The following is a 24764-nucleotide window of genomic DNA, read 5'->3' as shown; positions in this document are numbered from 1 at the left end:
TACAGCTAAGCACCCACAATTTTTTTGTGAACTGAGCATGAGCATATATCTCCTTTCAGTGGATTTTCTGAATAAGGTATTTACATGCAACGAATTTCTGATTAAAACAGGCATATTCCAGGGGAGGAATTAAACATTTGGGGAATCAGAATATTGTCTTAATCTGAATCACGACTCAGTGCTATTTAGAATTTTGCCAAATTCAGATTAATATCGGAATATTGATGTGCATGTAAAGAAGCCATTGATGTGTTAAACTCATTCAGATGGTTTCCTTGAAATTATTTAGTACCGCAGTATTGATGATGCTCCAGGTTGTTGCTCACCAATGTACTTGCATACTACTAATATACCAGATTTATAATTAATATATTAATACATTTTATATATCAATGATGTATTCATGATATATTAATATACCTGTTTATTTTGCCACACAATGTTTTGTCTCAGTCTCTAACTAATTTATTCAGGCATTTCTCACTTAATCATTGCTTAAAAGTTGAGATTCTGGATCCGATTGTATCACTGTACCATGTTCATTTCAAATCAGGCACCCACTATCACATTATAGCTTGAATAAACAGAAATAAACAAGTGTGTATTTCATTTCAACCTGCTGCATGATGTGTCTCTGTGTGTGGACATAGCATAAGTGTGTGTGTGTGTATCATTTGTTGTATGACGTGAGTTCCTATGAATGCTTCTCACCTTCTCTGAGTTCAAGAGTGTGAGAGTTTATTGGAAATTACACACACATATCAGCTTGATGTTACATTCAACACACTGCTGTGGCTAGAGACAGTCAAGGTGAAAGAGCAAACTAAGCATTAAGCTGTGGTCACACTGGATGTTTGTATTTTTGGAGCAAAATCAGGTGATTATGAATGGTGGGATGTGTTTCTGGAGGGAAAGTACTGGTTTAGTGAACAGTGAGCCGTGGCTAGTTTATTGTTTGTGAGAGATATGAGACGTTGTCTAATGAGATGTTGTCTAATCTTTCCTCGCTGCTTTGTTCCGCCAGCTTGTTTGTCTGATGATATATATATATATATATATATTGCTGTTATGTAAAACAGGGTGTCCTGAAATGGTAATACTACGCAGCTCCTCTGTGTCTTCTTTGTGTCTTTTCAGTGGCCCATGCTTCCAAGATTGGCAGATATTTTTATTTGATTCAAAAAAATTAAGAGGAAGTGGTTGCAAATCCCCTTTTCACGCACCACTGCTTCTTCCTTTCCAGTGAATGGACTTTTTCTCCAGGTAGATTTTATTATTAGCATGTGGTGTTATTAGCAGGGCGGCTGTGGCTCAGGTGGTAGAGCGGGTTGCCCACTAATCGTAGGGTTGGTGGTTTGATTCCTGGCCCACATGACTCCACGTGCCGAAGTGTCCTTGGGCGAGACACCGAACCCCAAGTTGCTCCCGATGGCAAGTTAGCGCCTTTCATGGCAGCTCTGCTGCCATTGGTGTTTGAGTGTGTGGGTGAATGAGAGGGAATTCAATGAACAAATATATCATTTCACTATTTGAGTGAGAGTAGCGCATGTTTGTGTATATTCTGCATATATCAGTCAAAATTTCACCATCCATCCATTTTCTGTACTGCTTTTCCTACACATGGTTGCAGGGAGCCTGGAGCCTATCTCGGGGTATGAGGTGGGGGACACCGTATACGGGGTGCCAACCCATCGCAGGGCACAGTCACACACACACAAACACACACTATGGACAATTTGGAAATGCCAGTCAGCCTACAACGCATGTCTTTGGAAAGGGGGAGGAAACCCCTGAAGCAGGGGAGAACATCCAACCTTGTCACTAAGCAACTGTGCCCCCAGGATCAAACCAGAGGCACCATTTTTAATAAGTTGTTTCTTGGTATTAGAAACATACTACACTATATAAAATACTACTTCAATATTCAGCATAGATTTTTAAAAAATCCCTTGCAGTGACACATTTAAGGGTAAATTAAAACCATTCAGTGTATGAGTAATAGATACTAGATGGTGTAGCACAGTTTGTGTATGTGTGTGTGTGTGAGAGAGAGAGAGAGAGAGAGAGAGCGAGAGAGAGAGAGAGCTCACAACTTAAATATCTGAGCATTTGAAAAGGAGAGAAGAAACAGCTCAGCTTCTTTCACACAGTCTGCACATAGCATGAGCTCTGGTGTGTAACTGTGATGATGATTCAGCTTCAGTCATGACTCTCACTGACACCGTGTCTGTGCACGCGCTGATCTGGGGAAATGTGATTTATTCACGGACTTTTCACCGCATCATCTCAGTTCACTGCTCTAACCGCAGGATGCACATGTTGCTTTTTGCTGTGTCCGTGCTTTTCGCGCATGCCCTCGCAGGACCCGAGCCGCGCGTGCCTTGTTCATCCAAATGCGACATGACGAAGTGCCCGGCGCTGCGTGCTGCATGCCAGGGCCGGCGCGTGCTGGACCGGTGCGGCTGCTGCTCGGTGTGTGCTGTAGGGGAGCAGGGAGCAACCTGCGGGCGCAAGCGCGATCTTCCCTGCGCCGCTGGGCTGGAGTGTGTGCGCTCCGGAGGAAAGAGATCCTCTAAAGGGGTTTGCCGGTGTAAGAGCGGTCTCCCGGTGTGCGGCAGCGATGGTAAGACTTATGAAAACCCGTGCAGGCTGGAGGCGGCCAGTCGCAGAGCGCGGCAGCGTGGGAACGCTCCGGTTACGCACGTGCACAAAGATCGGTGCGCATCTGCAGCTCCAGGTAGGGCACAGCTGGCTAACATTACTATACACCGTGCAAATCAACACACTTCTTAATGTTAATTATTAAATATATACAAACACAAATGCAGGTAATAAACAAATAAAAATTTTTATTTAATTGTAAGGTTATACTTATTTGGGCTATATTAATTAATCTTCTGTATCCTATTACTTAAACTGTACATTACATATTACTTACCTATAGCTTATCTATACGTATTTATCCTCATTTTATCCCATGATGCTTGGTGTGAGACCTTTCCAGCGAGATGTACACAAACATTATGTCGAATAATAATGTATCATCTAAAATGGGAGTAATTTTAGGACATACAAAAGCTGAAAATATGAACTGATCATCAAAATGCATACAGTCATTTTATGGAGAATGTTTCTCCATAAAAAGCCTATGTGTTAGTGCCAAGAAAGCCATTTCAAATTAATCCACAGAACAAACATGCCATGAACAAACTTCAAGTCCCAGTTTGAAATGTTTCAAATGAAAATATTTAATTAGAAATATATTTTGATACACAAGTATATAATAGGTGAAAATAAAGAATTCTGCATTTCTTCAAAGCCATGATGTGCGTTTACTCATCTAAAAGTAGAACATGGAATTGTAAACCTTTTAATGTGTATTTCTGTATTAAAGAAGTAAATAGGAATTGTGGATCTCTTTACATTGTAACATAGTGTCTTTCTTGATTGAGATTTCTTTGTTTACAGCAATCTTTTTTCAGCCTCTTATGTAGCTTTGCTCGGGTGTACTGGTTGCTGGAATCAGTGCATACCAGAACTCAGAAACATTTTACTGCAGACTAAACAACAGTTACAAACAAGCCAACTAACTGTCTCTGTCTGGGTTTAAAATGAACAGCTACACTTCTGTTTTCCATCCAGAGTTTCTTCATGTATCTTAAAATATACAGGAAAGGTAAAAACAATTTGGAACAGAATAAAATGTCACATTCGCATGAAAAGAGCAGAGGTTTACCTTGTATTTTCAGTTTCTTTACATTTAAATTACTTTGTCCAAGGATTAAAACTTCATACATCTTCATCAAATCAGCCAGAAGCATTCTAGCCACTGGACTTAATCAAAAAGGTACCATGTCTAAAATACCATCTGTGAAATCACATACAACGTCTGGCAAATATGATGGAATCTCCACACTTAGAGGCTGTTCACCTGGATTTTTTACTTTGTAGTCAATAAACAAATCACAGACATGACACAAAACAATTTTAGTTTAATAGCTGTACATTCTGGCTTTGTGAAATATACCTCAAACAAGTTAAATGAAATTATTTTAATCAATGGTATATTTTTTCCTGATTAAGTAGAGGAAAAAAAAATAGAATCACCTTGTAATTTACTGTTCTAAAAATGCAAATTAGTCTGCAGTTAAAAGAGTGTTTACAGACCATAAAAGAGAGCTTACGGACCTTAACCTTAGACTTTTTGAAAGGAAACATGTTCCCAACAAGAGAGTTGTCAATTGAAACAATGGAAAGGAAAAAAAAGAAAGGATTATTAAACTCCTTCAAGAAGGGAATCCAACACGGATTGGATGTTGGTTGTTCCCAGTCAGCTGTGTCTAAAATTTGGTGCAAGTTTAAACAAAATGGGAAGGTTATAAAAGGAAAGAATACAGGTAAACCAAGGAAGACAGCAAACATCAGGATAGAAAACTCAACGCAATATGCCTTGAATATAGAAAATTAACAACAAAACAAATGAAAAACAAATGGGTGGAAACAGGACTCAGTGTTTGTGACAGAACTGTAAGAAATTCCCTGAATGAAATGGAATTTCCATGTAGAAAAACCAAATGAAAACCAGCACTAACACCTAAATAGAAGCAAACCTAGGTCCCGGGGAACCTGGAGCCTATCCCAGGGAGCATGGGGCACAAGGTGGGGTACACCCTGGACGGGGTGCTAGTCATTTGGTACATATTTTATAAATGACCAGTTCAGATTACTCTTATAATTTGCTGTTATATTTAGCTTTTTATTTTTACCATATGTTCTCCACATTTGCTTATTGCCACTAGCTAGTTCTTTGTTTATCACATGATAACTACTAAACTGAGAAGGTTAGGGATAGCACTTGCTTCCTGCGAAATTAATAAAGTCAGCCACTGCAGCTTTTCATACTGCTGCTCATGCTACAGTACATCATAGGGCAACTGAACACAATCAAAGGAAAGCGTTAACTGCCCCCTTCCACATTCACACCGATGCCCATAATTTGTTAGTATCACCCTGATCGACAGGCAAGAGAGTATATCATCTCTCCCAACCAGAGAGCTGGGCCAGTTATGTTCTTGTGAAGTCACACATGACTGTAAGATCTTCAAGATTAGGTCTCATTCAGATGACATTCATCTTTTAGTATGTTTTTTAATATAGCGTGTAAATGTGAGACAGAAATCGCTATCTTTGGTGTCTGGTGTATATTATTAACATGCAAAATTCTTTCTGCTAGTATAGGTCCCACACATCACAACAGTCCCAGATACAAGTTTAACTTCATCGCTGATGTTGTGGAAAAAATCGCCCCTGCTGTGGTCCATATCGAGCTCTTCCTTAGGTAAATGCCCTGTTGTTTTGGTGATGTTGCAGTAAATGTTGCTTCATGTTTTATGGCTCACACAAGTACTACACGGTGTCCCAAAAGTCTCCTTTCATAGGGGACTACAGTATGTTTGCCAGCGCCATGTCAGTTGTGTCTTCGTCAGTGATCGTTCATGGACGTCCACTTCTCGGTTGGTCTGCAAAAGTCCATCGCAACCTTGCAACAGCTTCCTGATCCAGCCACGAGAATGATTTCAATACATTCTTCCTTTGTCAAAGGCATTCTTAAAGACTATCTGAAAAAAAAAACATATATAAACTAAGTATGAAAACTTTTGGAAGACATTTTTCTAAAAAGTGTTAATTTCCCCTATGTGTGGTGACTTTTGGGATACCCTGTAGAATAAACCTAGGAAACAAGTTAGTTCCTGTGATGTCTTCCACTATAGGAGCTATAACAGTATAACACTTTCTCCTTCCCTCCTTTTTCTTTCTTTTGAAGTTAATCCTACAAAAAGAAATCACAGGTTAGGTTATTAAGAAACCAGAAAAAACTGTCCTAAAGCCTTTCCTGTAGTGGAAAACTTACTGGCCATTACAAAATACTAACGCTGGAGACTGAATAAATGTTAAATAGTCCCTGTGAATAGACTTCTTACTATAGAAACAATACTATGTTAGAATAAGTGCAATAATATAAACCTGTGATTTAAATTACAGCCAGCACTAATATCAGAGCTGCTTTTATAGAAAATTAATCAACACCTTCTGACCAATCAGAATTGAGAATTTAACAGGGCTGTGATATAAAATAAGTTAGTGCATCCACACAGACCTGTCTGTTCCCCTGCCCTAGTGTATATTACTGGTCTAAATGATGAATCCAGCCTGACTAGAAAATTGTTGAGGCATTGCTCAGTGAATGTCTCGTGTGTAGTTCTTGGAAACAGCTGCTGATTTGGTTTCCAGTTGTGGTTCTAGTTTGGTTTGATGGTTGAGCAAAGCAACTATTATAGAAATAAATGTGAAATATGTGAAAAATAGCCAAGCATGAAAAGTACAAAAAGTATAAATAGAACAAGATTGTTGTGATGATACAGTCATTGCCAAGTTTATGGTTGTGTGTTTAATTTCACATGATTGTTGCTTTGAGACTGTTTAGATCCGAAGCTAAAACAGAATCTAAATCATTTATTGTTTTAAAGCAGGCCAGTATATTTATGTATCACAATGACAACTTATTTTAATCCTCTTTTTTTCACTACATGTATACAATAGATAGAATAATTTCTCACTGACCTATTTTTTAATAACAATATGATTGTGACTTTCATTTTAAATACCCAATATGTCATATATTTACCTCAGGTGTTAGCAATATAAACATGTTTGTTACCCTCAGATTAAAATAACCTGGATGTCATCTCTGGAGTATGACCATGATTGAAAAAAAAAGAGCATGCAACACTTCATTTTATAAAAACATTTTTTTTTTATTATTCCACTTTCAGTACAAATGAAAATTTAATTGGCCATTTTGCCCCAAACAGCATATTAGCTATTATGCAATGACTGGACATGCTGTTACAGGAAAATAATCAACAACTGGTTGTTGTGATCTTTTACCCCAAAGTTGATTATTTTCCTCTAACAGCATGCTGCTGCCATGTTTTATTACTCTTATACCACAGCAGTTTAGCAATGATTAAAATTTTTATTCATTAAAAAATGACACCTTTTGATCAGTTTATAGTTACATTTAATGATGTACATCGATGAAACAAGTTAGTTTACATTACATGATAGCAGCTGCAAACTATATCCCCTCACATTTTCATGACGTTAATAAGACAGAGAAAGAAAAATGCAACTTGTCGTATTGCCCAGAAACTGTTAAGCACAAAATCCTAAAGACTAACTGTAATGAAAAGCTTAAATTTGACCACTTTACCTCAGTTACATTTACATAATACTAAAAGTAGCGACTCCTTCCAAAAATGCTGAAAATTTCCTTAAAGAAAACTTTACCATTTCAGCAAATATAAGAATTTTGTTGTTAAATATTAACACATTTTTAATCCCTTAAAATATTCTTAGATTATGTGGAGCATCAATCCCTTTGAATGAGTTGTTACTATAGAAACAATAATGTATTAGAATGAGTGCATTAATGTGAACCTGTAATTTGAATTACAGCCAGCGCTGTTATAGAAAACTAATCAACATCTTCTGAACTATCAGATTTGGGAATTCAGCAGTGCTGTGGTATAAAGCATTTATCTAACATTCCTTACCTTTATGTTAAAATGTAATAAACTTATACTGTAATTTACATTGTACAATTCAGTCACTTTTTCAATGTTTGTGTCTAGCCATCCGCTGTTTGGCCACCATGTGCCGTTGTCCAGTGGTTCAGGGTTCATCGTGACAGAATCGGGTGTGATCGTGACCAACGCTCATGTGGTGAGCAGCAGCGCCACTACAGCAGGCCGACAGCAACTTCGGGTGCAGCTTCACGATGGCAAAACATATGAGGCCTCTATAACAGACATAGACAAGAAATCTGACATCGCCACCATCAAAGTCAACTCGCGGGTAAGAGAAAGCTGGATTTACAGTAGGGATCAAATGAACCTATGGATGGACAAAGCTTATTTGACTGACTAGCTGTCAAAACATCATCGTACACAATCAAGTCAAACCTTTTATATTGTGTCCAGCGAGGGGCATGTAAATAGGCATATAGAGTGGTGCTTGAATTTTGTGAATTTTCTGTACTTCTGCATAAATATGACCTAACATCATCAGATTTTCACAGAAGTCCTAAAAGTAAACAAAGAGAACCCAATTAAACAAATGAGACAAAAATATTGTACATGGTCATTTATTTATTGAGGAAAAGTATGTGACCTTTTGCTTTCAGTATCTGGTGTGACCTCCTTGTGCAGCAACTGTACATTTCAAGTAACTGTTGATCAGTCCTGCACATCGGCTTGGAGGAATTTTAGCCCATTCCTCAGTACAGAACAGCTTCAAGTCTGGGATGCTGGTGGGTTTCCGCACATGAACTGCTTGTTTCAGGTCCTTCCACAACATTTCTATTGCATTAAGGTCAGGACTTTGACTTGGACATTCCAAAACATTAAGTTTAACCATTCTTTGGTAGAATGTGCTTAGAGTCGTTGTCTTACTGCATGACCCACATTCTCTTGTGATTAGTTCACAGACAGATGTCTTGACACTTTCCTTTAGAATTCACTGGTATAATTCAGAATTCATTATTCTATGAATGATGGCAAGCTGTTCTGGCCCAGATGCAGCAAAATAAGCCCAAACCATGATACTACCACCATCATGTTTCACAGAAGGGATGCAGTGTTTTCCTTTCTCCAAACATAAGGCTTCTCATTTAAACCAAAAAGTTATTGGTCTCATCTGTCCACAAAATATTTTTCCAATAACTTTCTGGCTTGTCCACATGATCTTTAGGAAACTGAAGACCTGTGACCAGGTATTCAGACTGAAGACCAAACCGAAGACCACCAAACTGGTGGACCACTCCTGGGGAGGGTAACAATGGTCTTGAATTTCCTCCATTTGTACTTGGGTGCCCGTTGTCTACTTTAGGACTTGTGTGAAAATCTGATGATGTTTTAGGTCTTTTTTTTTTGTGGAAATATAAAAAATTCTAAAGGGTTCACAAACTTTCAAGCATGACTGTGCTGTACTTTTCTGGAGTTAATTTGGTGTTAATGCTCTTTAAAAGAATATTAAGAAGAATATTTAGATGAATATTACGAACATTAAGAAAAATATTAAGAATATTAAGAAGAATTTAGTCTAGAATCTCGTTGATCAAGTCTGTAGTCTAAGAGTCTTTCTCTTAGTTTGTTATTTAAAACTAGATTGTCCTATTTTAAAAAAATTATTGTTTCATGTTTAAAAATTATTTTACATTAACATCTAAACAATACCATTACAGTATGCCAGATATGTCATGCTAGGACTGTGCAGTCATACCGATATCTTCATGACCCTAATTCATACCTCATTATAACCATAGAATATCTGAACTTCACAATTTCACTACAGTCACACTACATAAATGCCAAGCTAAATGTGTGAACCAGAAATGCACACTTCCTAAAAAGGCTTTGCTTTATGAGGCTGTAAAGTTTCCTGGCACAGATGAGTCTTTTCCCTTGAGACATTTCTAGGTGTTAATGAACTTTCCACATGCACTGTATATTGCTTGTCTATTATCAGCACCTCTGATGGTAATTCTCACATATACACCACAGCTGGCTTTGTGAGGTCACCTCTCATGCTCGCTGAGCTGGTTTATATCTCACTCCCCAAATCATCTAGGCTACTTATACATGTTAATGGTGGCCTGCTACAGTGCTAGTATTGGAATTCTAGAAATAAACACTTGAAAGTGACCAGTCTGACTGGGAAATGAACTGAATGTTTGGTTTATATTATCGGAGATGGACAAGCGAGATTGTCTGAAAGTCTGGGATAAGAAAAGCAGTGGCGTCAGAGAGTGTTTTTGTTTAAGAGTGTTAGCAGACCTCACAGAGAGTTTGTTTCTGTTTTCATTTTTATTTCTCTGCATATCTTATATCTTATATCTTTTTAGTCTAGCTCCTCCTTCTCTCAGTTTCTTTTTCTTACTCTGATTTCTCAGTTTTAACACTTACATTATGTTTGGGTCAGAATGATCCATTTAATTTAATAATGTTTAAGAAATGCAGACTGAATAGCAGTTTTTATCGTTTTATTTAATTCAGATCTATTTTATTTGAAGAGACAGGTAAGCAAGAGTGGAATAATATGTTGTAACATTTCTGCATAATAAATTGATTGATAAATAAAGTGATCTGAAGTTCATGAGCTTTCTTTGGAAGTTGAAAAGTCATGTCTCGTCTTTGCTAGTATTCCTAAAACATAGGATAAATATAGTAAATGATTAGAAACATTTGCAGTTATATTGCTATAAATACAATGGCGTGGTCTGGGTCAGCCATGTACAACCATAAACAGAAAAGGTTGTTTTGTGTATCTCTTTTTATGTATCAGAAAAAGCTTCCAGTTCTTCCTCTGGGCCACTCAGCTGACCTGCGCCCAGGAGAGTTCGTGGTGGCCATCGGCAGCCCGTTCGCTCTGCAGAACACTGTGACTACAGGCATCGTGAGCACGGCACAGAGAGACGGCAAGGAGCTCGGCATCCGGGACTCGGACATGGACTACATTCAGACTGACGCCATCATCAATGTGAGACTTCAATCCAAATGCCATCTCTAATGACAGCACCTAAATATTTGATATTTTTAACATTCTCTTTCTCCTATACCACTCTCATGAGTAGTATGGAAACTCAGGTGGCCCTCTCGTTAACCTTGTAAGTATTGCATCAATTTTCCTTTCAACAGGAGCATAGTTCACAGTCACTACAGATGTGATGGTCAGTGACATTTCACTCTTTTTTTAACCTCAGGATGGCGAGGTTATTGGGATAAACACACTGAAGGTGACAGCTGGGATCTCCTTCGCCATTCCATCAGACCGCATTAATAAATTTCTAGACGAATCTTATGACAAGCAATACAAAGGTAAGAGCTCTGCCATAACTGCAGCGTAAGTAATCAGAATTTTTATCCAGTCATTGAGATGAGGCAATGTAATCTGTCTCTGTTACAAACAAATCATGCAGTTCAGTAAGGTTTTCTATGAAGACTTTGAAATAAATCTCAGGTATCTGTTTCAGATAAACACAGACTAGTTAAATTGCAGTACACGCCATCTCAGCCTGTGGTGTCTGACTCAGGTGAGAATTTATACTATAAGATTGATTTCCTTTTAAATGTATTTCAGCATGGAGTTCGTGTTTACAAAATGTGGATAATGTGGGTAAGACTGTTGCTAGTTGCTATCAGGGGCATTATCTGGGGCTGAGCCCAGATTCTTCTCCATCAAAAAACTTTTAAAAACATACCTCTATATAGACTGCATGTGAAGGCTAATTGCTTAAAAAATGTGAAAATTGGACAAAAAGTTGGATTTAAGCATAAAACTTGAGTCAGGTATTATCACTGTTTACAGGACTACCAGACCGATAAAATATAAAACTTTTTTCCAATCTAACAAGAGAATAAGCTAGTTTTGTATCGGGGAGGCACAACTAAGCTATCATTGTATGGGTTTAGCCGCTACATTAGCTGTCCTTATGCTCTGCTCATATCAAGTTCATGTAACTTGGAACTCATAGACATTCACACACCTAGTTTTCCTGCTCAGTATCAGAGGATGTTAGTGTTTCAGTTTAAACCCCTTTACTGGTTACATTTTTTTTACTAAATGTGTTTATCCTTTCTCACCTCACACTGACTATGTGAGCTAGCGTTTGGCAGAATTGAGACCTGTCAGCCACTTAGTAATTCCATGTATTTTCCTGTAAACCCTGTGTGAATGGCCTACAGTCACTGAAGATAAAATACAACAAAATTACAGGCTGTCTTCTTTTACTGACATTCAGCTACGTAGTGACAAAACACTCCAAGGGGAGTATTATTTGGGGCAACATAAAAAAATCTTTGGGGCTACAGCCCCAAATACACAGGCCAGGTTACACCCCTGATTGCTATAATGTGATTACAGGAACTAACTTGTTTCATAAAAGTAAATAGAAAAAATCAAAAAGCTGGTATAAGAGTAACAACACACTTGAGGCAGTGCTGTTATAGAAAAATAATCCACTTCAAGTCGGGGTGTATCACACCACCCTGCTGTTGATTACATTCCTATAACAGCACACCCTGTTGAGTGATACGAGACTAACATAGTGTAACTAACAACTAATGGACATTTGCTGCATCCAAAACATTTTTGATTATCACTACATCTTTATATTCTTGGTTCAGATGAGATTGTTAAACCTTTTAATGCCATTTTTAAATAAAAATATTTTGTAATTTAGGTTTGGGTTTGATTAGAAACGATATAATCCTTTTTGCTGGTTTTCTTTCTAACAGTGACCTTGATTTCAGATGTAAATGGCACAAAGAAAAGATTTCTTGGAATAAGAATGATCACCCTCACAAAGGAGTAAGTATAACTACTAGTCATGATTGAGTTTGCTGTTGAATTCTTAAATCTGATTGGTTAGAAGGTGTATATCTTTAAACAGATTAAATGTACAAACTGTTCTTTAATTAATTATGTAATTGTTGGGAAATTATGAAAATAATCAACTTCAGAGTAGTATCAGTAACTCTGCTTCATGTTGGGCTGCCTCATTATCCCATCATTGATTATTTTCCAATAATAGCACTACATGGAGTGTTTTTTCATTACATAACACATACTGGATATGTACAGCTTATTTAATGCAACTGCTTGCATTACAAAGGACAAGCTAAGATTGCAACCTCAATTTAGACATTTTAATAGCTACATGGTAATTTTGTTGTAATTCATATGAATAAATGTAAATAATGTATAATTACTTCTTAGTCACTCTATATAAGGGCACCTGACAAATGCTATAATTGTAAATTAAAGTTTTATTTTGTTATATTGGGAAGTTCTGTGTATTGGTATTTTATGTGTTTCTTTTCTTTCATTTAATTTTTTTTTAGCCTGGTTGAAGAGATGAAACAACATAATCCAAATTTCCCAGATATCAGCAGTGGAATTCTCCTTCATGAGGTCATTCCAGATTCCCCTGCGCAAAAGTATGTCCCAGAAAAGATGCCAAGTAGGATTACTTTTTAAAATCACAAATAACCAAACTGTGAGAAATGCTCATATATTTGTCATCGGTTTCTGTATTCAGGGGTGGACTTGAAGCAGGTGATGTGATTGTGAAACTAAATGGCCGTCCGTTGGTCAGCACTGATGATATACAGTCGGCGCTTCATGGAGACATGGCCCTTCTTTTGGAAGTTCATCGTGGCAACAATAGTTTACTGTTCAACATTGAACCACGTGTCCTCGTGCAATAAAAATAAAAGTTTGCTGGAAAACTGGCATGGATTTAGATGACATTAGGTTTTAATGGAATTTGAAGTGCAATTATTTTGTTTATTTTTATTTTGTAAGGATGAGAAGATGGAGACTACATATGAACAACTGAACACTCAACACAATATTACAGTTAAGTGCAGTTAAGATATGTGATGTATAAATGACCAGACAACATCGGTACATTGTAAATGATGACTAGGATTCTACAAGTGTCTCTGAATTCAACTGAAAACTCAGATGTGACATTATTTTAGATTCACATTTTGACATACAGTCACTGGAGCCAAATGTCCTAGTTCCCTCACTGTATTCACTACAAACTACCTGAAAATGTTCTTTGACATAACTCGAAATACACTAAATATTTTTAACTGACTGGCTGAGATATGTTCTTGGCTACATCCAGTAGTGTTTATCACACCAGTGCAAGCAGGTCTTCATATATACACTAGCGAGTGTATTTTTATATATATATTTTTACATGTTTTATATTACAAATAAAATGTTCTAGAATAAAGATTGCTTTGTATTGTATGTATTATTTAATCTTTATCACCTTCCTAAACAGAGCAAACAACTAAAACAACAAAAATTCTGCCTGGCGTACAGTGCCTTCTGAAAGTATTAGAACAGCAAGGCCAATTCTACTGTTTTTCACTATACATTGAAGACAATTGGGTTTGAGATCAAAAGATGAATATGAGACTATAGATCAGAATTTCAACTTTCATTTCCTGATATGTAAATCTAGATGTTAAATTAAAAATGAAATAAAAATAACACTTAATATTTGGTTGAATATCCCTTGCTTGCAATAATTGCATCAAGCTGGTGACCCATTGACTTCACCAAATTGTTATATTTTTCTTTTGTGTTGCTTTTAAAAGCTTGTCTTGCTGCATGATGATTACATTGGATTAGATTGGATGCATTTCCTTGTAAAATGGAAGACAGATTGTGACTTCTGAATTCATTCTGCTGCTAACATTATGAGTTACATTACCAATAAAGATTAGTGAGCCCATTCCAGAAGCAGCCATGCAAGTCCAAGCCATGACACTTCCTCCACCATGCTTGACTTACGAGCATCTATGTTTTAGATCATGAGCAGATCCACCCTTTCTCCACACTTTGGCATTTCCACTACTTTGGTACTGGTTAATCTAGGTTCCAGAACATTTCTGGCTCTTCTCTGTATTCCTTTGCAAATTCCAATCTGACTTTCTTGTGGTATGGCCTCTATATTTCTGTAATTGAAGTCTTCTTTGAATGGTGGATTGTGATACCTTCACCCCTGCCCTGTGAAGGTTGTTGGTGATGTCACTAACTGTTGTTTTTGGGTTTTTCTTCACAGCTCTCACAATGTTTCTGTCATCAACTGCTGTTGTTTTCCTTGGCTGACCTGTTCCATGTCTGGTTGTTAGTACACCAGTGAGGTTCTTTCTTTGTTGTATTGGCTATGCCCAATCCTTGTGCAATGGCTCTGACAGATTTTCTTTTTTTCCTCAGATTCAAAACAGCTTGCTTTTCTCTCAAAGACAGCTCTCTGGTCTTCATGTTGGTTTATCCTTTTTAACAACAAATGCAGTATTCACAGGTGAAACCTAGTGCTCAAACCAAGAGTAGACATTCAAAGCTATCAATTATTCAAACAATCAATTTAACAGGCACACCTGGGCAGCAGAAAACACGTATCAGTCACATGTTCCAATATTTTTGATCACTTTAAACAGTGGGTGGGTTCAAACACAAGGTGTCATGTTCCAAGTTGTTCAACACATCTAGATGTAAATATTCATCTTTTGATCTGTTCCAGTACTTTCAGAAGTATGTATGTTTTTGTACAGCTTATGTTTTTGTACAGTTTACTTTTTTGTTTCGTAATGTTTAATTTTTATGGAAAAGACACACATTTTAAAATTTGTGATAAGTTGTGTTAAGGTACTTGGAGAGAAAGGAGTGTGGTCTGTAAGAGTCTGCTTAGACACACAACCTCAACCCAGCTGAGCTATGCTGGGAGTGGCTGAGTCAAAATGTTCAGAGAAATTCCCAGTTTGCTCCACATACTGGGACATACCGCAAAAGGCAGATGCCCTGATTTAATAAAGGTTTGTGTGAGTAAAAATACATGCGAACTAAAACAAGCTGATCTACTAAGCAGGTCTAAAGAGGATTGCTTCTTTTACACAAGTACAACATCATATTTAGTCTGTTTGCCATAATAAATATGAAATTCTGAGCATTTCTATGTTATGCAGCAGACAGATGGACAGACAAGTACTGGATTTATTAAAACCACTGAAGAAAAAACAAAACAAAAGTACTAGGCAATACTCAGAAACATGAGACAGGCAAATGATCAGGCGGTTGGCATAAACAAGGCAATACCAAATAAGAAAATGTGCAGCAGGCAAGGGTCACACTAATCAAATAAGGCAGAAGCTAAAGCTTGGACTTGCAACAGACACAGTGCTGGAACAAGACATCACAAAGTAACACAAACAGTTTGATTGCAAACAGGTGAGTGTCATTAGTAATAACGAGACTGTGAGCAGGGATGTGAGGTGATGAGGTCCATCACAGGGCACCATTCATATTCATATTCACATCTAGGGGCAATTAATCTTAAATAATCAGCTTACCTGCATGTTTTTGACACACACACACACACACACACACACACATATATATATGTATTCTAAAGGATAATGCCCATAAGATATTGCTTATCATAAGCTTTTCCTTTTAGCGTGAACTGCAAAGTCTAAAGTTAAACGAAGAGCGCATTAAAGCGACACTACTATACATGACTGCGTGGTGTATGGCGCCCCTTAGTGACACTAGTCTGGTGGTGGTGGAGGTCTGTGGCAATGGTTTGTGCACAGGTACATACAGTACATATTTAAGGTAATTCTGGCTTTATGAGGGTTTTCCACTGAATTGTACAGCAGATTACACTCAGGTTAATAGTGTAATGTCAATACCCAAAACAATTAAAGATATCTTTTCTGATTTATTGGATTAAAGCAAACAAAAAGACACAAAAGACAAAAGCACAATTTCTCTCTTTCACATACAAACATCACATATCAGCGTATATAACTTTTTTCTTCTTTAATTTACTTCAGTTTACACTAAATCTCAGGCATCTAATGATGCTCATCAAGCCTTAGGTCTGAAGCAATGATAGTTTGACTGGTTCATATCTTAGGGTGATCATACGTCCTCTTTTTCCGGGACGTGTCCTCTTTTTCAGACCTTAAAAAAGCGTCTGGATATGACTGGGTATTTAAAAACGTAATTGAACAAGTTTTGAATGAAAATCATTCATTTTGACATGGACAAAACGATCCATTCATATAAAGTGTGGGACTAAAATGTGAATAAGCACACTGTGTGATGGGATTATCTGGGTATTAAATTTGCTCATGAGACTTGGCAGTGATAGTGCTTGTGTAACCGAGGAACAGAAAAGTGACAAAGAAGTTTTAAATTATTTTTATTGAGAAATAAGAGCTGTTTGACAGTGTTGGGCAGTACTGACAGCCTTAGAGAACACTCTTTCACATGGTACAGAGGAGGCCGGTGTACAAAGAAGCTGCAGTGCCAAAGTGTATTCATTACCAAACCAAAGAGTGCAAAAATTCAGCAAGAAAAAAACAAAACAACAAATAATTTGTGACAAATAATTAGTAATGTTTTAAATTTAATGTATTTATTATCCAACTTTCAAAATACTGTAGGCCTACTCCTCACAAACCAACCAACCAGACTGAGCCAATGAGGACTAGTAAAATCAGATCTGGGGTTCGAACATTCCGACATGCAAATCTGACAGAGCTTGAGAGAATCTGTTAGACAGAATTGGATAAACTGCCCAAATCCAGGTGTGCAAAACTGGTAGTGACATATCCAAAAACACTTGTAGCTGTAGCCATCCCCGACTACACATTATCATACTCCATTCCCACAAACTCCAGCTTCCACTACCTTTCAATAAATCCTGTTAACCTTCAGTCCTCGAGTCTGTGTTCTGCATTTTGGTCCCCTCGTCTCTGTGCTCATAACAATAAGAGATTTAAGTTTTTGATTTTTCATTAATTTTTGAAAATCTTTAAAAACATGTTTTCTCTCTATCATTATGGGTGATAATCAAATCCACAACACAATAAACATACCGTACAGCATTTCACATAGTTTTTTTTGGGATTGTTGTGGCCAAAAATACTTGATTTTGCTGCGGCTTTTTTCAAAATTTGTGATGCAAGTTTTTTCTTTGTTGCAGAGTACTTTATTATTTTTTTTTGCAGAAAGCTACTTGAATTGGCGAAGTTGCAATTGCAAGAAATTGTTTTGCACGGTCTCTCACAGTGATGTTTGATGGTAAATGAGACCTATTAGCTGTACTCTTGTTCGACACACTTGAATCGGAGAGGACTTGTTGTGGAAGTTGTGATGACGTCACATGACATGTCTTGGGCCAAATTTTCGGAAAATCTGCAGTAATTTAAAAAAATGGCAAGATCCTCCGAATATTGCGGAGTTTGCTTGATTTTGCATTAATTTCTGTGATCACAAAAGCGCAAAATCCTGGGCTGATTAAAGTGTGCAACAAATAAAGGGGTCTGAATACTTTCTGAATCCACTGTTTATCTGTGTTTTGTGGATTTGAAACATTCAGTGGATTGTACCATTAATATTTCTGTCATAGGCCAGGTGTCATAGTCGTATGGAAAAGTAGCTTATATCAAAATTGCCATGAATCAGCTAGATGGACATAAGTCCTGCTTTTCTGGTTTTATTTTTCTGGTTTTATTTTATTTCATTTAAGAGGCCAAATGAAAGAGCTACAGTAGGCAATGTGAGGCAGGCAAATGGTCAGTCGGCAAACATGAACATACTAGACAATAGTAAACTGGTAAATGTGAAGCAGGCTACAAATAAAATAAGTGGATAGCTAAGGCTTGGCCTCACCAGAGACACAAAGCTATAGCAAGATTGGAGCAAGTCACAATAAGAGTCTGTGTCTGTGTGTTTGCAGAAACGAGTGAATACCATTAGTAATCAGGAGATTATGATCAGGGATGGGAGCTTGACTGGAGGTTATGAGCTGAGATTCACTGTTAGTTGTAGCAACTCTACATCGTTAAATGTATCACTAAAAATGAAACTCACTCAGACTTTGTTGTGATAACATTTATCCCTAAAGGAGGACATGTTTCTGTTGATTAGATTAAATTAGATTAGATAGTTTTATTGTCATACAGGAGAATGAAAAAGCATTCTCCACGGCCTCGGTGCAACATTCCAGAAGTGACAGAGGGCAGTGAACACACGCATCAACATGTAGGGCAAAAAAGTCGCAGCAAACAATGGACAAGACAATAAATAGATGCTGAGCAGGGATCTGTACAATGAAAACAATTCCATAAATACATCACAAGACACAAATAAAACACAAGACAAACACAACATAACTGTTGTATTAGTTCAAAATACAATATATACAGTAGTATGGTGAGTTGGTGTGTGGTGAATAGAGCATTTTCACTACTAGTAGCATAGATTTACTTGAGTGTAGAAATAAAGTGACTCTTGGGCTGTAACTGTATGACAGGCAATGCTGGTGTAATGAGAAATAACAAGATAAGGAGATTTACACATAAATCCATTCATTTCCAGCCTGATAAATTAAGCCAATTGTTGGCAGCAAACTCCAGGGAAACCCACATGGACAGAAGACCATGGACCTTCTCCCAACACACCTGATTCACTTAATTCAACTAATCAGCTCATAAACAGCCCTTGCTGAGTTGAAGTAGGTGTGTTAAAACAGGGAGAAATACTAAAATGTACAGGAAAGGGGGTTCTTCAGGTGCCAGGTTGGGAACCTGTGATTTAGATTATTTATTTTGAGTAAACATTTTGGAATGAAAACCTTCATAACAGATAACATATTTGTGCATCCAACCTTTTTGATCAGAGTCATATGAACTGTAGTAATCCAGATTTTTGGATGTAAGACATTATACACCTTACTTTCAGCAAGGTTTCTCTCAAGCTTCAATGTTTTGTGCATGCTTAGATGTTTTTCTGCTCGCCACGGTTAAGGGTGATTATTTGAATTATTATATCCTTCCTGGCAGCTCAAATCAATCTGGCCATTTTAATCTGATCTCTCTTATCAAAAAGTCGTTTCCACTCACAGAACTGTCTCTCACTCAATGTCACGATCAAAGTCATAGAGATCACGTTTCCTTTGTTCTGATGTTTGATGTGAACATTAACTGAAGCTCTTGACCTGAATGTTATCTGAAGGTTTTTTGTGTGTGTGTGTGTGTTTTTTTTTCATTGCACTGATGCAACATGATTGGCTGATTAAATAACTGCATGAATCTTCAGGCTTCATCTTCACTCATACAGTGCGACATTCTTGCTTAGCTATTTGGTTATAGGGAGGACTAAAGTGGTAATAACGTAATGATAAGCTTCTAATAAAGTCTCCTGATAAGGCTGCTCTTGCCAGTGAGAGTTTAAATGATTAATATTTTAAAATTAAGATGAGCCCGTTATATCTGATTGTCAAACAAACTACCCAGAATATTGTTTTTCTTAAAATAGCTGTTAAAATTCAGAAATATCTATATCTGCCAAATAGCTACACATTCACTGTACATATTAAAAAGTAAAACAATTCTGAGATTAAAACAAGAAAAAAGACCAGAAGAACAGCACAGTTGTTCAACACAACAACACAAAACATTTTCCACAGATCACTTAAGGAACAGAGAACATGTGCACTGCTAATGAACAGGGGTAATCGTTATGTTTTTAATTTGATAAGTTGATAAAAACACAATTTTGACCATGGATAAACAAACTCAAAGTGGTCAATAAAAAGGCAAGTTGATGAGCACTGACAATGCAAATTTTGTCAATACAGCTGAATGCAGAAAAGATCCAGGTTAAGAGACTGCTGTCTGGTACATTACTTCTATTGTTAATAAAGGACATTGGACATGAACTTTATCAGTGTCAGTTCAATTTATCAGTGTCATATAAGGTTTTGTCATATAAGATGTTGTATAAAGTGTTTTTCTGGACAGAATATTTTCATTTCCAGTAGACACAAATTTCCTTGTTAGATAAACAGGTCATTTCATTTCCAGCTCTTGGACACTTTTAACAACTCCTTTGTATCACACACATGTTAACCATGCTATTTACTTTGGTTAAAATAATATTGTTATAAAAATAATAGATGTTTTTAAGCAATAGATGCTTTAAATGTATTGTCTGTGTTCATACTGTACACTACATACAGTAGTGCACTACACATGGTCTATGCCATTTTATGTTTAGTTTATTTTCGCTTGCCATGAATGCAATGTCATTAGAAGCATTTGACTTTTCCATTTGCATGAATATAAAACATACTTATAATCACTTGGTAGATAATTGCACATTTTTAAGATACTCTATAAAATAATAAATATCTATAAAAAGATTCCATCTTTTTTATAATGCTTGTAGTTTCTTAATTGGTACCATTTTGTACAGAAAACTAAATTCAAAGTAAATCTGATACAACTGTCAAGACAGAAATACATACAATCACAGAAATCAACAGAGAAGCTGAGCAAGTACCGATTAAATGATTCAGTATTCATTTAAACAACTAGTTTTAAATATTAGTTATTTTAGAAACTATATCCAGCATTTCCTTTCTTTTTCTGTTCTAGTCATTCTTTTTAGTCCAGCCATGTGGTTTTGGATCTCATGTACATATCTTATGTACTGAATAGCTGGAAGATTTAAAAGTGGCATTCAGTAGATGGCAAATCAGAACATCCCTGTTAGTCTGGTTTCAAAGTCAAACTGTAAAATATTTCACAATTTTATTCAGATATATTTCCAGCTTGCTGGGACTACGGCTGCTTCTAAGGCCAAACAGACTTCATATAAATCCATAATGAACTTTTCACACTATCTGTTGTTACCCAGATGAGGACGGGTTCCCTTCTGAGTCTGGTTCCTCTCAAGGTTTCTTCCTCTTAACATCTTAGGGAGTTTTTCCTTGCCACCGTCGCTCCCGGCTTGCTCAATTGAGATAAATTCACACTTTTAATATCTGTATACCATGTTTATATATTTCTGTAAAGGTGCTTTGAGACAATGTCTATTGTAAAAAGTGCTATACAAATAAAATTGAATTGAATTGAATTGAAATTCACAGTGATGTTAAACACACAAACTGTGTCTCTCTTCAAACTTTCCTCTCTTGTCATGATTATTGTCATAAACTGTGTCTCATTTGAAAACTCTGATATTATATTCAAAAGCATTTACTAATATAGAAAATCCAGAAGACTGAAAACAGACCTTTTGGTAATTTTTAAGATAGCATGAAAGTTTTTTTTTTTTTTTTTTTAAATATTCAAACACTGTAATAGGATGTGTAATAGGATATAACAGTCTAGGTCTAAGCAGTACTCAGAAATGTAAGGCAAGCAAATGATCAGTCAGTTGGCAAGCAGGCGAAAACTGGACAATACTAAATAGGTAAAAGTGAAGTAAGCCACTGTGTTGGTGTCATATCACAGCAAATCAGTGACTACATTTCCCATCCTGCACTGTGGCCTACAAACATGGCCACCATGTTTGCAAAAAGTTCTGATCAAGCCCGAGTCTGCTGACACAGACAACCAAGTTCTGATCAAGCCCGAGTCTGCTGACACGGACAACCAAGTTCTGATCAAGCCCGAGTCTGCTGACACAGACAACCAAGTTCTGATCAAGCCCGAGTCTGCTGACACGGACAACCAAGTTTTGATCAAGCCTGAGTCTGCTGACCCAGCAAACCAAGTTCAGCCTGCAGAGTCGATGGAGGATGTTGCTCTGCCTTCCTGCTCAGCTGAGGATACCGCTCAGTCTCCCGTTTCATGTGAAGACATTTTACCCAAAGGGCCAGGACTGTCGGGGGGAGGGTTCTGTCATATCACAGCAAACCAGTGACTACATTTCCCATTCTGCACTGCGGCCTACAAACATGGCTGCCATGGACTGCAACTCCCAGAACACTCATTCATTCTAATCACGCACACCTGCATCCAATTTCACACACTCACTCCACAGTATAAAGAGACTGTGTCCTAACAATGTCTTTGAGAAATATTAGTGTTACCACTGTACCAAGCAATTATACCCTGTTCCTCATTTTTTGTTTAATGGTTCTTGATTCTAGCCTTGCCCTGTTTATGCCTGTTTGCCAATCGCCTGACCCTTTGCCTGTTTCTTGACCTCACTTTTGTCTCGTGTTTTGGATTTGTCTGCTGGTCTCTCTCTCTCATTAAACTCTTATCTGCATTTGCATCTGTCCTAACCTTCATTACGAGGAATACATGACAGTTGGGAGTAGTGTGACTGCAAATCAGTGAGAGTCATTAGTAATTGTGTGCAGGGATGGGAGCTTGATTGGAGGTCATGGTCTGAGATTTACTGGGAGTTGTTTATAGCTTCTTGAGTGACAGACATGGATGTGACAAAATCAAAATCTTTAATAAATGCTAAGGTGTAAGGTTTACTCCTGTAAAAAAAAACTAAAAAAACAAACAAAAAAAAACCTCTACATCTTCAGATGTATCAATAAAATGCAACTTTGTTAGTATGCCTAAGTGACAATATTCTTGTCTAAGGAAGGACAAATGTTTCAGTGCTATCAGATCATTTGGCATGGGTGTAAGGATCAAGAAGCTTGTAATAAATGAGGCCCAATGTTGGCGCAAACTCCAGGGAAACCCACATGGACAGAAGACCATGGACCTTCTCCCAACACACCTGATTCACTTAATTCAACTGATTAGCTCGTAAACAGCCCTTGCTGAGTTGAAGTGGATGTGTTAAAACAGGGAAAAATTCTAAAATGTACAAGACAGGGGGTTCTTCAGGTGCCAGGTTGGGAACCTGTGATTTAGATTATTTAATTTGAGTAAACATTTAGGAATGAAAACCTTCATAACAGATGACATATTTGTGCATCCAACCTTTTTGATCAGAGTCATATGAACTGTAGTAATAAAGAAATTTGGATGTAAGACATTATACACCTTACTTTCAGCAAGGGTTTCACTCAAGCTTCAATGTTTTGTGCATGCTGAGATGTTTTTCTGCTCGCCACGGTTAAGGGTGATTATTTGAGTTATTATATCCTTCCTGGCAGCTCAAAACAATCTGGCCATTTTAATCTGATCTCTCTTATCAACAAGTCGTTTCCACTCACAGAACTGTCTCTCACTCAATGTCACGATCAAAGTCATAGAGATCACGTTTCCTTTGTTCTGATGTTTGATGGGAAGATTAACTGAAGCTCTTGACCTGTGTCTGAATGTTGTTGTTGTTTTTTTGTTTGGTTTTTTTTTGCATTGTGCTGATGCCACATGATTAGCTGATTAGATAACTGCATGAATCTTCATTCATATCAGTAATGTCAGCTTACTTTGTCAGTAAGCCTAAGTGATAATATTCTTGTCTAATGAAGGACAAATGTTTCAGTGTTATTAGATCAGTTACCATGGGTATAACAATCAAGGAGCTTGTAATAAAATCTCCTGATAAGTGTACTATCCAATGTGAGTTTTGATGGTTAAGAGATAAGAGATATATAACCAGCATAAAATATACTACTATCTTTTACATCATCTGTTCACTATTACTGGATATTGGACATTTAATATATTCTTTTAACTAGAAACCTTTTGTGCCAATATATACACCAAACTTTATCAAACAATATCAAACAAACTTTATTAATAGCTTGTTAGCTAAATGCAAGTTTATCTTAATTTGATAAAAACACAGTATTTACCATGGATAAACAAACTAAAAGAGGCTCATAAATGGATAAGCCCTGAACACAGACATTTTATAACAACCTGCATAAAATATTCATCTTAAGAGAGTAATGTTTGGTACATTAACAGTTACCTTAATATTGAACACTCAACATGAACAAAGTAAGTTTAACAGTCCTAAAAACTGACATTTTATAATGACAACACAAACACATAAATCATCCATGTCTGGAGATGACTGTCTGGCACATTACTCCCTGTGTAAATAATGTATACTTATTTAAAGAACTAGTTTTAGACACTCAGTCATTTTACAAACTATATGCAGCATTTCTCTTCTTTTCTGTTTTAGTCTTTTTTTTTGGTCCAGTTTTCCAGGCCATCCTTTTTCAGGTGGTTTCACACTGTTTTGGTTTGCCCTTATGTACATGTTGAACAATAGATATACAGTATCTCACAAAAGTAAGTACACCCATCACATTTTTGTAAATATTTGATGATATCTTTTCATGTGACAACACTGAAGAAATGACACTTTGCTACAATGTAAAGTAGTGAGTGTAC

At 36.9% G+C, this 24764-nt stretch overlaps 1 protein-coding gene across 1 annotated transcript; it reads left to right on the top strand.

The window, feature by feature from the left end:
- The first annotated feature begins 2076 nt into the window (after positions 1-2076).
- Positions 2077-13767, top strand: htra3a (HtrA serine peptidase 3a). The gene is made up of 10 exons (XM_053621948.1): positions 2077-2737; positions 5239-5338; positions 7695-7917; positions 10405-10599; positions 10694-10726; positions 10823-10937; positions 11093-11152; positions 12357-12429; positions 12963-13058; positions 13160-13767. Exons 1-10 carry the CDS (start codon positions 2206-2208, stop codon positions 13326-13328), a joined length of 1596 nt encoding a protein of 531 aa, XP_053477923.1. The 5' UTR covers positions 2077-2205; the 3' UTR covers positions 13329-13767.
- Positions 13768-24764: the final 10997 nt, after the last annotated feature.

This window comes from Ictalurus furcatus, chromosome 3 (assembly GCF_023375685.1).
Source record: "Ictalurus furcatus strain D&B chromosome 3, Billie_1.0, whole genome shotgun sequence".
In the NCBI taxonomy this organism is placed as follows: Eukaryota; Metazoa; Chordata; class Actinopteri; order Siluriformes; family Ictaluridae; genus Ictalurus; species Ictalurus furcatus.
Note: the sequence above shows the minus strand (reverse complement) of the source record. Positions and strands in the feature narration are given on the sequence as shown.